Source organism: Petromyzon marinus, chromosome 5 (genome assembly GCF_048934315.1).
Source record: "Petromyzon marinus isolate PM22_M1 ecotype Great Lakes invasive population chromosome 5, UKy_Petmar_22M1.pri1.0, whole genome shotgun sequence".
NCBI lineage: Eukaryota > Metazoa > Chordata > Hyperoartia > Petromyzontiformes > Petromyzontidae > Petromyzon > Petromyzon marinus.
This window is the reverse complement of record NC_133671.1, coordinates 7,344,338-7,357,697: the sequence shown is the minus strand read 5'-3', so window position 1 is coordinate 7,357,697 and position 13,360 is coordinate 7,344,338. Positions and strand designations below refer to the sequence as shown.

Here is a 13,360-nt window from a genome sequence, read left to right as displayed (position 1 = left end):
CACACACGTGCTCGCACAGACCCACGCCGGTCACTCTTCCCCCTGCCCGGCCCCACTTAGGGTTTCCGTTTTGGCTGCAAGCGCAGTCTGCGTGCGGCTCTGTTTACTCTCTGTCTCTCCCTCAGTCTCCCTCACTCGCTCCCTCCCTCCCTCCCTCCACATCTCTCCCTCTATCTCTACTGCCCACTACATCTCTCTGATCATCCTCCCTATCTCTTCCCTCCTGTATCCCTCCCACCCTTCCTTCCTTTTCCCTCTCCATCTCTCCTTCTCTCCCCTTCACTCTCCCACCCCTAATATATCTCCAGCACTCTCCATCCCTCTTCTCCCTACATCTCCCTACATCTCCCCCATTCTACCTCCATTCCTCCCTCCCCTCGACATCTCGCTCACTCTCCCTGCCTGCATCTCCCCTTCCCATCTCTATCCCTGCCTCTCTATGCTTCTCGTCTGCCCCCATCCACCATCGCCTTTGCTAGGCACAGTTTGGAACCAAATCCGGCCGTTATACTCGTGTAACATCCACTGTGCGCAGTGCTGGGTTGGGTGGTTACTTTTTTTGACAGCAATCCGACTCCAGTCCAATGACCGATGACTCGAGATTTTAACAGCAATCCGACTCCACTGCAAGTCCTCATTACTGGAGGTTTCGGAGGCAGTGGACTGCGTTCCTGCACGACTACACTGTCAAAGGCGACATAGCCTGCAAGACTGCTCCCAGCCATGGAAACGCGGAATTTCCATCCACGTCTCTGTACCGCCAATTTAATAGTAGGGCACAGCACCATGTGACCGATCGCTTGAGTAGCGAGAGAGAGAGCGAGAGAGCGAGACGTTTGATGGGACCCTTGACGTGTAATTGGATTACTTTGACGATTAGGCGTGGTTCACATTAGATGTGGCCACGTGTGACGTGGGCGCCCCGGTTGCCGACGACATCGCATCCCCCCAAGCTGATGCCTTCATCCCCTACTCGTTCCTTCGTGTTCTTATTCTTCCTTTGAAATGTACGCAAATTAATTGTCAAGAGTAGCGGCGTTCTGGCAAGGCAAGGCCTCCCTGCCTTGGTAATCCGATAACAATATATTATTTAAAAAACACAATTTTTTTTTAATACTGTATTAATAAACTAAAATATTTTTTTTTTACCAGGCAAGGTCCACTGAGCTATATAGCTCTTATTCAAAAGTGACCTGGTCACAAATGATAGCTCAATTAAGTGGCTTCTCACGTGGAAATGCATAGCAGCCAAATACTCTAAACGCATGTTTATAAGTTGCTGATATCCTGGCCAAACAAAACCGTGATCCAATTCTGGGCCTCCTCTATGTCAACTCCGCCTAAACGGTGTACCCACTGGCTATGCGACGTGATCAACGTCACCATTTGATGAAGTCAAAACGGCAAGGTTATTTGGCCTCACTGCTCACCCGTGTTCCGCGTGGCTTTAATAGGCACTCGCCAACAGCTCGTGCCCCGAGTCTGTAAGACTAAACAGTGTTGTTGGCCAAGGTGGGTGTTGAAGTGGTTGGAGCACTTCTCTCACAATTCTGGCAAACTGGGTTTAAGTTCTGGCCAAAGATGGTAATATTGGCAGTAGGTTATCCGATACTGGCCTGGACCTCCGCCCCCCCACCCCCATGTTAACACGGCCTCGAATAAGAAACCTCATGGGATGGCATATTCGTCTTCAATAATAAATCGACCACAAAAACGTTGAAGCCATTACTCTTATGTGGCCTTAAACACGTGCCAAGGGGCCGTCCATGAATGACGTCACGCGATTTTGGACGATTTTTGACCCCCCCCCACCCCCTCGTCACGCGGCGTCACAAAAAGTCAGACCACCCCCTCAAATATGACGTCACAAAGCTCTGCCCCCCCCCCAAAAAAAAACATGCTTTAAACTATTGTCATTGTAGTGCGTATTTAATGTGGTGCTGCACTCTGATGTTGTAGGAGAAAACATTTATTAAAAAGTATATTTATTTAAGTAGAACGTGCTGTCTATATTTATTTAAAGTTGCGCATTTTGATGCGACGTCACGTTTCTCAACCCCCCCCCCCCTCGTCACACATCGTCACAAATGTCTGACCCCCCCCCCAACCCCCTAGGTGCGTGACGTCATTTATGGACGGCCCCCCCCCCAAGCCTGGCACGATCTCAAGTGGCGTCTCACACTGCTTGCAACTCAACGGTGGCTGCTGCTGTGTGTGGGGAGTGGTGGCATGGTGATTAGCGCACTGCTCACTGAAGCTCCGCCGCTGCTGGTCATTTCACATCGGCTATTGCCTCACCAAGGTTGGGGCACCGCGGTGGCGAGATGTCAACTCCCTTGCCTGGTATGCTGGAGGTCGTGGGTTTGATCCCAACCACGTTCCCCTGCATATTTCGAGTTTGCATGTTTCTCCCCGTGGCAGCGAGGATTTTGTTTTGTTTTTTCCTCCGGTTTTTCTCTCCACATTTAGAATCGCCACGCGTTTAGAGTCTTTGGTTGCTATAAATGTCCGCATAAGCCACTTTCGTTGAGCCGTCATCTGTGGCCAGGTTGCTTACGAATTTAGAGCTACATATAGCTCGGTGGGCCTTACACCTGGTAAAATAAAAAGAGGCCAACTGGGCCCAGAGATAAATAGTTGCTACGGAGAGGTGAACGATCAGAACTCGGAGTGACAAAGAAGGTCGGCCATGCGTGACGCCAGCCGAGTCGCCCAATGGCGTTCTGCGCCGCCATCAAATCGGCGCTAGCGGACAAGATCGAGAAGCTACGCAACTGTGCGCGGTGGAGTGGCCTGCATCGATTTTATGTCGCGGCAGAAAAAAAGCAGCCAGGCATCTGGGACAACGGAGCCAGCCACACCTTCCATTTTGTGTGCGTGCGCCTCCCTTAATAGACACTCACTAACAGCAATGGACCCCAACAGGGGGGAGGGAATCTTTGGTTCCTTGTACTCACTCAGTGACTCTCTCCCGAGTCAGTCCCCACGCCCTGCTTCTCTCTCCAAGTTTAACTTTGCTCCCACCCCCGGCTGCAGTTCGCTGCCATTGTCGTTGCCTGCATTGTCGTTGCCGGCTCCAGTTTGGGTGCAGCAGCATCATCGGCCCCAAGTTGCCGGACAGCAAGATTTATAAATCGTCTGGCGGCCCGGCAATGTTTTTTATTTTTTTTATTTTACCAGGTGAGGCCCACCGAGCTGCATAGCTCTTATTCGCAAGCAACCTGGCCAAAAATGATAGCTCAACAAAGTGGCTCTATCAAGTGGAAATGTATAAAATCGGCCCAACACTCCAAACGCATGTTTCTCAATGTTGGAGGGAAAAACTGGAGTACCGAAGGAAAAAAACAATCCGTGCCACGACGGGGGAGAAAACACGCAAACTCAAAATACACAGAAAGCGTCAGGGACGGGACCGAACCCACGACCTCCTGCATGCCAGGGCGAGGCAGTTCACATCTCACAGCCACCTCAGTGGCGCCCAGGCACAGACGTGCACACCGTGGGGGGACGAGGCGACGTCTTCGTCCACGGCGTCACAACGGTCGACGTGGGGTGACCATTGCAAGCCTTGTCGCTTGTGCGTGGGCCGCTGAACACAAAGCCAAAGAGGCGCAGTCTCCGCAGCGGCGGTGGCTCACGCCACCGCCGCTGGCGGACGAGCCTCTGCCTAGAGGGAGCTCTGCCGAGCCCTTAAGAGCCTACTCCTCCCGGAATCGGTCGGATGTCGTGAGCAAGGTGGAAGCACCCGCGCTTCACCCCCCCCCCCCCCACCACGCAACAACCTGCTAATTGACTAACTGTTTGCGTACGCATTCATACCGCTGTGTGGACAAAGGGTGGGGAGGGGGCAATTATCAGATATTTGGCCATTTGTTTAAACCTCTGGTCGCGCCGGGAGATCGAACGGGCCACCTCAGAATTGCGAGCCCGGCGTGCTGACCGTTCACCCCACGGCAGCGACCCGCCACTGGGTGAACGGCGAGCGAGCGGATCGCCACGAAGTCTCCTTCCTTTGAACGTTCGGGGTTCACAGCAGGGTTCGACGTGCGGTAGACGGTCTAGTCAGAGTTTCCTCCGCAATCGCACGCCGCCGGGTGCTCTTTCTTTGAATCTCACACTTGTGAAGGGCAGCAGCGGGATTGTTTCAAATTGGATTTCACCGCACTCTCCGGATTTACAAGATGCCCCGGAAAATAAGACTCACTCCAAACTCGTGATCGGCGCCAATGCAGTTCTACAAATCCGGTCTCAGGCACACACACACACATTGCACACATCTACCGGATTTATAAGACAAACCCCCAACTTTTGCTTTTAGAACGCAGCGGGGAAAAAGTGCGTCAGCTAATATGAAGAATACGGCCACGTGCACCATTGTTTGGGAGAGAGATGGCGAGTAACAGATTGCAAACCAACCCTGTCAGCTCTGAAATTTCCTCGACTGAAAAAGCAGAAGTGTCGTAGATGTGGAAACGTCGTGATTTAATTTATTTCATTTTATACCTACGTGACTTTACCGAAAGAACCAAAGAGTAGAGTAGGTAAAAAAAAAACTATCAGCTGGAAACCGTCTAAACATTGCCGCTCCCCATTCTAATGCGCAGACCTTGACCGTCCTCATCACCTCAGTCAGCCAGTGTTCCGTATCGAACTGCGTTCTCCCAACTCGGGTCACCTCCCGCAGCCAGGGCAACAACTTCAACACTCACGGACAAGGGCATCCTGCCTATCACCCCTTAAGCGACAGATTCAACACCGGTGTGTTTAGTCAGCCATGATTTGATTTCAGCCTTTAAAAAAAAAAAAACTTCCTTTATGCTACCAAACGTTCCTGCTAAGTCACTCAGATTTTTTTTTTACCAAATCGGCATTCAAGTGTGTCTGTTGCGAGTGAGTGTTTATATGTGTGGGAGTGTCTGCACTCTCCTGTAAGCAACTCAAAAGCCATGACAGTTGGGCCACACACCTATCCACGTGAGTTTTGCCCCGCCGCTCCGATCTGGGCGAGATGAACTTTCCCGCACACTAATGAGCACAAACTTTCAGACATTTGCTGGAAGTACTTGCAGATTGTCGCCAAATAAGAACAACATGGATTATTAGGATTCCTCTAAAAAGAAAACTCACCCAAAGTAGCCAACTAAACAATGCGCTGACAAAACACATTCCAACCATCCGGTAAAAAAAAATCCCATAGAAGCTTAAACAAATAAAGTCGACATCTAAAAAGCAACTTGTTTCCCCGTGAAATCCCTCAATGCAAAATAAACCTCCAGAAGTAGAAGAATAACCCCTCTGAGTTGGTAACACTGCCCCACATCCTCCCACCACCATTGACCACAACCACCACCACCACAAACAACACCCCCCCCTTCCACCCTCCCACGGTTACACAACTCAGCGAGACCCAGAGGCGACTTCTTATACCCCCCCACCCCCCAAACTAAAAGCGGTGACGTCGTCTGGGGTCGGGTAGCCTGGTCAGCACTTCCGTTCTTACCGGGGGGGGAGGGGGGGGGTCCAAGAGATGGTGCCCCCCAATCTACAACAGCATCGCCGGGTGTGGGAACTCAGAACTCGGGGTGGGAAGAGAGGGGGGGGGGGGGGAAGAGAAATAGAGATGGAGGCTTGGGTCCTCACGTCCATCCATCCGTACGGCGTCACTCGGGAGCTGCCGCGGATTTCTACCGGCGACGACACCCCCCCGCCCCCCCCCACCTCCCCCCGCCTACGAGCGGGCACACGCACCTGCCGAGGCGAGGGGCACCAGGCAGGTGAAGAGGATGAGCCAGCCGCAGGGAACCATCGCTGCCGTCCGCCTCGGGCCTGCTCGCCGTCCGCTGTCCGACGCTCGCTCTGCGCACCGCCGGAGGAGGAGGCAAGGGGGATAGCAGCGGGGAGAGCGAGAGGGAGAGAGAGAGCCCGGGGAGAGGAGTGAGCTCCTCGCGCCGTCTGCAGTTCCCCGAACGCTGCCACCACCACCACCACCTACGACGACAAAATCCGGTGCCGGGTGTCCAGACCTGGACAATGGGGTCTTGGAGACTCTGGAGTCTGGATTCTAGAGTCAGGAGTATGGAGTTGCTGGAGTCTGGACACTGGAGAGAGGAGGTAGGAGCCTGGACTGGCAAAGGCTGAGTCAGAGGAGCTCAGGACTCCTGGTTCCACGGATTGGGAACTCAGACTCGGGGTTGGGGTGCTGTGGCAGTGTTAACGCTATCAGCTGTGCAGGTGGTGAAAGCGCACCGTGGATCAAGGGCCAGAGGGGTCTAGACGCCAGGCCAAGTGGAGTTGGGGGGATGGGGGTGGGGGATTTGGACAGGCGGGTGGGGACCCATTTTATTCCTCGCACGGGGGCCCTTGCCAGCCAGGCTATGCCACTATATCCTGGGAACTGGTTCTGGGTTCCAGTGTCTGGGCTGGGTAAGGGAAACAGGACTGGCGCAAGAGTTTCAGGCGAGGGCAACATTGGGTCAATGGTCATACACCACTGTGGTTACAATTATACGCGACACATTTTTGTTTTTAAAAGTAAAAACATCTTTCATTGAAAATAGTTTGGAAATTCGAGATGGATAAAAAAATACGTATATCTCCTTTGATAAATATATCCCACTTCAGGTCACAACAATTATTACGTGTAGATAATAAAAAAAATGTTGGACCCAGTTATTGTAATTGTGGTCGATGTAGTTTTCCCCACAGGCATCTACAGCCATCTTGTGACTCGCATCTTCTCAGCATAAATGTTTAAATGAAAATAGCGACAGTACTGAGAGGGTGGTGACATTGATTAGCCAGTGTCTGCAATCCCATATTTACCATTGTCTAAATAACGAGCTGACGTATCCATTGTCTTTATGATTATGTTATCAATCTCAACACGCACGAGGCTGATTTAAAACTACGGAGCTATTTGCCTCTTTTTCCGCATCTACCTGGCCATAAATGATAGCCCAACAAAGTGGCTTATCACGTGGAAATGTACAGCGGCCAAACACTCTAAAAGTATGCGATTCTAAATGGAGGGCAACACCGGAGGAATCTAGAGCAAAATCCACGCGACCACGGGGCGAGAGAGACACGCACACTTCAAATACACAGGCGTCAGGGTCGGGAATCAAATCCACGACCTCCTGTATATCAGGCGAGGGAGTTAACATCTCACCACCGCGACGATTGACCTTGATGGTTCAAACCAGCTCCGTGCTGCGACTTCAGGGGACTGTATCGGTGGTGCCCTGTGCGTGCATTCGCCGCTGCTGCTGTTACTGTTGTCCCCCACAACAAGCCAAGCTGGTGACTCCATCAATTCCCCCTTTTAAAAGATTGTTTATAAGATCACTCAAATTACACGCCCCCCCCCCCCCCCCACAAAAAAATTAAAGTCATCAACAAATATAATCTAGCGGTACGCACTAAGTAGCAGAAATCTGATTAGGCCAACTTTAAAGGTCGAATTGCATGTTGGAGGAATATGCGCCTTCGATAATTCTGATCCAAGATTACGCCCCAGCTGCTTGATGTACCTTTGCAAAAACGGTTTCCCGTAAACTGCCGGAAAACCCGGGGCGGAGCGAGTTTCCTCTGCGGAACTGGAGCCACGATTCCATCCCCACGGTCGATCCTCGCCAGAGAATGCTAGTCCAGGCCAGGCGTCCCCCTAACTCCGGGTTTTCTCCACAAAATTTTCTCGCCATTTAAATACGAATTAACACCACGTGAAATAGAGTCGATTCGAATAACGTTTGAAGTCTGTGTGATTCCACGTGTGTGTGTGTGTGAGCACGTACGCCATGTTCCACACGATGCAGACAAGCGAGAGCTGCTTCGTCGAGGCAAGTGGCACGTGTTTAACAATTATCGGGCGCGCGCAGCGTGGGACGACCGTGTAATTTGTATTTGAACGGGGAGTCAAGTGGTGAACGCCGCGGGCGAAGAGGGAGAGAGAGAGAGAGTAAGAGAGAAAGACGGAGCGTGGCAGGTCGCGCCGACTGGAGTTCGGAAAAGCCTGGCGTCCTACGCACATATACTTTGTGGGTATCCAGCTCGCCCTTTGGGAGAGCACCTGCCTTCAATTAGCAGGGCTGGGCGAGCGGGAGAAGGGGGAGGTTGGCAGTGCTGCAATTATCGCGTTTATTCTGGCGGCGTAGCGAGCTGACAGGTGGTACCCGGCGCACCGAGGGCTCCTGTGCGTGTGGAGTTGATGTGGCCACAGACATTTCGAGCAGAGACAAGTTGGGCCGTCACCGTGAACGGAGCCCACCGACCCCGCCACCTCGTTCGCTCGCTCGCTAGAACCACGGCCAAGGATGCGAGCGAGAACGGTTCAGGATCACGTAAACGTTGCATTTTGTATTCGCGGGGGGGGGGGGGGGGGGAGTGGGTAAGGTTTCAAAACGTTAACATTATCTTGTTCAATATCTATACTTGGTTTTGCGTCAGATGTTGATTTGTTTACGCATCGCAAGTTTTCTTTGGCTGTATTTATCTAAACCCTCAGATTTCCCACGAAAAAGAGACTTATGGTCTCAATGGGCTCTTAATAATAATAAATAGCAATTCTCAAGACTGTCACTCTACCGCTGGATGGGGGGGGGGGGGGGGTATGTTGACCATACTTCACCAACAAAAACGCCCAATATTTATGGTGCCAAACGAAGGCGTATTTAAGACTCACTGGAAATTCCCTAGACTCAAAAAGTGCCACGTTAGAGGCTCATTTTGCATGGATGTATCTATCCGCGCCCCTCGCAGTTACATTCCTTGCCACGATATCTATGGTTGCGATTTAATTCAAGGACTTATTAGAATTTTATTTTTAAACACCGCTGTAAACGTAGCGGACTCTAGTGGTTGGAGGGGGTCGCACGAACCCGTTGCATTAAAACACATACGAATCTAAAAGCATCGATCGTCAGACGCACGATTTGATGCTCTTATCGCGACGAGCATCGAATCCGTTACGATGATGTACATGGTACTTTTTGGTTTTATTCGGTAAAGTCACCCTTTGGTGTGGGCTCGCATCGGGGGGGGGGGCCTTTGATGTGAGCCCACATCGGGGGGGGGGGTCCTTTGATGTGAGCCCATATCGGGGGGGGGGCCTTTGATGTGAGCTTTGAGAAGTGGGTGTTACCCGCAGCATTCTATCAAAAGGCTGCTTAGCCCAGCCCTCCCACCCACTCACGCCCCCTTACTTACTCCTCCCCCCTCCCTTAACCTGTATATAATCCAAGGTCGTCTCTGAACTGTGCTCCTAACACAGATATTCTGCGTTGACTTTTCCCCCTGAAGACGGAAGCTTGTGTTGCCTCCGAAACGTCGTGATTTAATTATTTTCTTTTATTTTGTTTTATTTTATCTACGTGACTTTACCGAATAAAACCAAAGAGTACGAACCCTTGCAGTCACGAAAGCTTCAAATCTAGACGTAGATGGTGACGTACGCGTACTTCATCGAAATGGAATCGGAAGACCAACTTAAATAAAATAACTTTATCGGTACTGAGGCTCCTTCAAGGCCCTATGGGAGGGCGTGTGGCAGCTAAGAAGAGTGCAGTCGTGTCGCGACAGTTCTCTGCGATGACTGCAAGGTCTTTAGAACACAACGGCGCTATGGATCTCTAAATAAATTCATTCTGAAGCGCTTGCGCGTTCCGAGATTCGGTGGCGAATGAGACACACCCTGCAACTTGCAGTGGGTCCAAGAACGGGAAAGGGTTAAGTTCAATTGATTAATGGATAGATTAACGGCTAGAGCGGTTAACGTGGCCCAGCGGTAGCGCATTCGCCACTTGTTGCAGAGGTTCACGGTTCGAATCCAGCAGCCGCCACGATTGTTACTCGCGAGATGTTGACTACCTCACCTGGTATGCGAGAGGTAGTGGTGGGGGGGTTTGATCCCGACCACAACTTGCGTATATGTGGAGTTTGCATGTTTCTCCACGTTGCCGTGTGGATTTTCTGCGGGTCCCCAGGGGTTTTCCCCTCCACACATTTTAGGAATCAACATGCGTTTAAGAATATTCGGCTGCTATAAATTTCCACGTGAATAGCCACTTCATTGAGCCGTCATTTGTGGCTGGGTCGCTTTTGTAAAAAAACAAATAAAGAGCTATATAGCTCAGTGGGCTGTCCATGGTAAAATAAAAGAGCAGTAATAGTTTGTGTATGGCGATAATACTACGACAGCAGATGTTAAAGATCCCACGACCGCCACCGAACTCATAGACTCGCCACCTCCGCGTTTAAAATCGGCGAACACAATTTGCACGTCTCGTTGTGCACCCTTTGAGTGTGCCGTGCATCTGCGCGTTTGGCAAAACGTTGCTTTTGATGAATAAATAAAAAAAAAACCCTCGACGTCATTGGCAAGAGTAGGCCCTCGCATTCCTGCGCGAGGAAAAATAAAAAAAGAGTGATACCGAACTCAACAAAAAAAGGAGCCGCAAATGATGCAATTGGGATTATACACAGCGATCGCTGCCCCCTTACTGGCAAGGTCTCGCTTGCAAATCAGACTATCCTGCTCTCTTGGACTCCTCACCTGGTTAAACAAAATAATAAAACAACAATTTCATTGGAATGCACCTCACATTTTGCCAAAGCCTCAATAGAGCCCAAATGGCTTCAATGCGGAGTGAAACCGCTAAGCACCGTCATGCGCGGGGCGGCTGGTTCTGATCGCAGCAGCAGCAGCAGCCGCGTACTCAGCAGCTCCCCATGGTAAGCGGGGCAGCACTTGCCTCCCCGAGGGGGGGGGGCGGGGGGGAAAAAAAGGAACAGAATCTTTGGCCAAGCGATTAATTTCACCGATCGCTACCGCAGCAGCAGCAGTAGCAGCGGCGGAAATGGCGCGCGAGTCTCCTTTGTGGCTTCATCGTGAGTGGCCAATTGCGTCCTCCTCTGAATTTAGATCAGAGCTGGGTGAACCTTCCCCTTAATGAGGGCCGAATCGACTCTAAAAACACTTTTGGTCGGCAGCCACGGGTTAGCAAAGACAAAGACCCCCGCCCCCCACCTATAGCCTTAACAGACTGTGTTGGGAGGTGCTGTTAGCAAGCACCGATGAAGTCCGGCACGGCACATGAAGGGGGGGGGGGGAGGGGGTGGCCAGCACCACGCCCGACCACCTTTGTCTCCTCAATGGCGATGTTTACACACCACACCAGGTACTCATTTGAGGCAAAGTCGACCTAGGGGAGGTCCAGGAACAACACACACACACACACGCGCATGCCTCAGCCACTTCTGTTAAAGCAAGAGGCCCATATCAGACAGAAGAGCCTTGAGAGGGACCATAAACCTAGAAACACCGCATCATTGCATCCGTTGAGAATATTATCCTCCGATACCAAATTAGTGCGGCTAAGATGCTTTCAGTAACATGGCCTGCTTTACTCTTTTCTTACATCCCATGTACACCTAAATCCAATCCAAAGCTGTAAATCCCCTTTTGTCTACATGCAATAGGGGGGAGTGTAGGGGGGAGGGGGAGGTTGGGAGGTAAACCAGAGTACCCAGAGAAAATCCACACGACCAAACCAGCGCGGAGTAACACACAAGGGAATCCAAAAGATGGGACCGCTATCCCACTTGCTGTGCTGCCACTTGACAGCCGTGGGTTTCGGGAGTTTCACAGATCTACGCGATCCGTCGACCCTTGCCTCCAAAGCGTCGGATCGCACGGCCGGGGGCACCGTGCCGGCCGGCGGTTTTTGGCCTCTGCTGTGCGGCGTTCTTTAGCTGATGTGGTGTAACGGTTGCAGATTGTTCAAGGGTTTCTGTGTTCCTCCTTAGCTACTATTAAGTGTAACTATTCACGTGCCAATAAAAAAAGTGGTCATCAGCAATACAAAAAAAATGTAATTCTCATCAGGCCCCAGGGTGTTAAAGCGCGGTCTCCAATGGCTATCCCCACGATTCCTCAGGCCTCCATATTCGTGTGCGATGAAGAATGGCCATTGCCCACTACAATCACCTATTATTAGATTTTAACTATTTAAGCCAAACAGTGTTGACTGTTATTTTGTGCATGTGCGCCACTGGCAACGCAGCTGCAGCGTCACCAAATAATTTGTTTCGTTTATATATTATAGTAATGTGTATGCACGTGCACGCACTTTTAACATAACAATGGTAGTAATTGCCTACATTATCTCGGGAAAAAGTCTCAATGACTCTCCGGAGTGTTTCGGGAAGGTCCCAGCATTTGCGGGTGTCTGGAAAAATTCCTTGAATATAAACATTGCTCACATCACAACCTTCACAACATTTCCTCTCGGTTTTCAAAGCACCACATTGTGAGTGCGATCTCCGACCGTAAGCCAGTGCGAGTCTGGTTGTACCCCCCCCCCCCCCCACCATCTTCCTGCTTCAAAGGAGGCGGGGGGGGGTCATTGCCTGGAATGTTAGCGTGATATATTTGAGGATCATAGGTCGGAGTTTTTGACGCAGGCGGTGAGACTTTGTCTGGACTTGTACCCACGACTGCCAATGCAGTCTCTCGATTATTCAGAATGGATTTGTGTGTCAATATCCTAATGCCCTCATCCACCAGACGAAGGCCAATGAATAAAAGTTGGTCACGTGAACAAAACTGCCATTTAACGATTGGGCACGACGTTTTGCTTCTAGTTACGACCAGCATCGTCAGATGGCTACCAGATATATGGAAATGTTCTAAATAGGTGGTGTGAAGTCATCGGAGCTCATGGACGCAAACTTTCCTGATGATACCGGCTGTAACTAGCAGCGAAACGTCCGTACCAAATTGTTAAATGTGTTGCGAGATCGCTCTCCAGCAACACACGGTTGTGCTGAAGCAGTAATAAATTGTCACCTTTGCTCATCACTTGGCAATTTTTATTCCATTGGCTACATCGGGTGGAGGAGGGTGTACGACACACTTTTTTCACGGGATCTGACCCCAAAATCATATCGGTCGCAAAAGCCTACGACGTGTTAAAATGCTGTCTTTTATAATTAATAAAAGAAAGAGCGATGTATACGTTGGAGGAAACGAAAGCATGCAGAGAGAACCCATGCATGCGAGGGTACAACACTCTACAGCCGAGTCAGACTCTCCATGTGGTGTAACAGCTCATCAGGGCCAAGAGTCTCACAAAACACATGATCCACCAGCCCTCGGGTAAAAAAAAAATTGCTGGATTTTGCCCGTAGGCTTTCCGGACCAATATTATCGAGCGTCATTCGTCAAAGCAAGCAAACGCTGGACTGGTGTCAACCTTCTGGGTCCCATCAGCAAAATTGGGCTTGGTAAATGAATGCCGGATGAGCTCATCGCGACGGCAGTCCCCGTAGAGACGGGGGACGGACGATACCGCCAATGCCTCGG

At 50.9% G+C, this 13,360-nt stretch overlaps 1 protein-coding gene across 2 annotated transcripts in view; it reads right to left on the bottom strand.

The window, feature by feature from the left end:
• Positions 1–13,360, bottom strand: part of LOC116938972 (transforming growth factor beta receptor type 3-like) — an 88,754-nt gene that overhangs the window by 60,826 nt on the left and 14,568 nt on the right. For both annotated transcript variants that reach the window (XM_032946757.2, XM_032946758.2), the window contains exon 2: positions 5,749–5,856. In XM_032946757.2, the coding sequence (XP_032802648.1) occupies positions 5,749–5,806 (58 nt within the window). In that variant the 5' untranslated portion in view covers positions 5,807–5,856. The remainder of the gene's footprint in view (positions 1–5,748; positions 5,857–13,360) is intronic.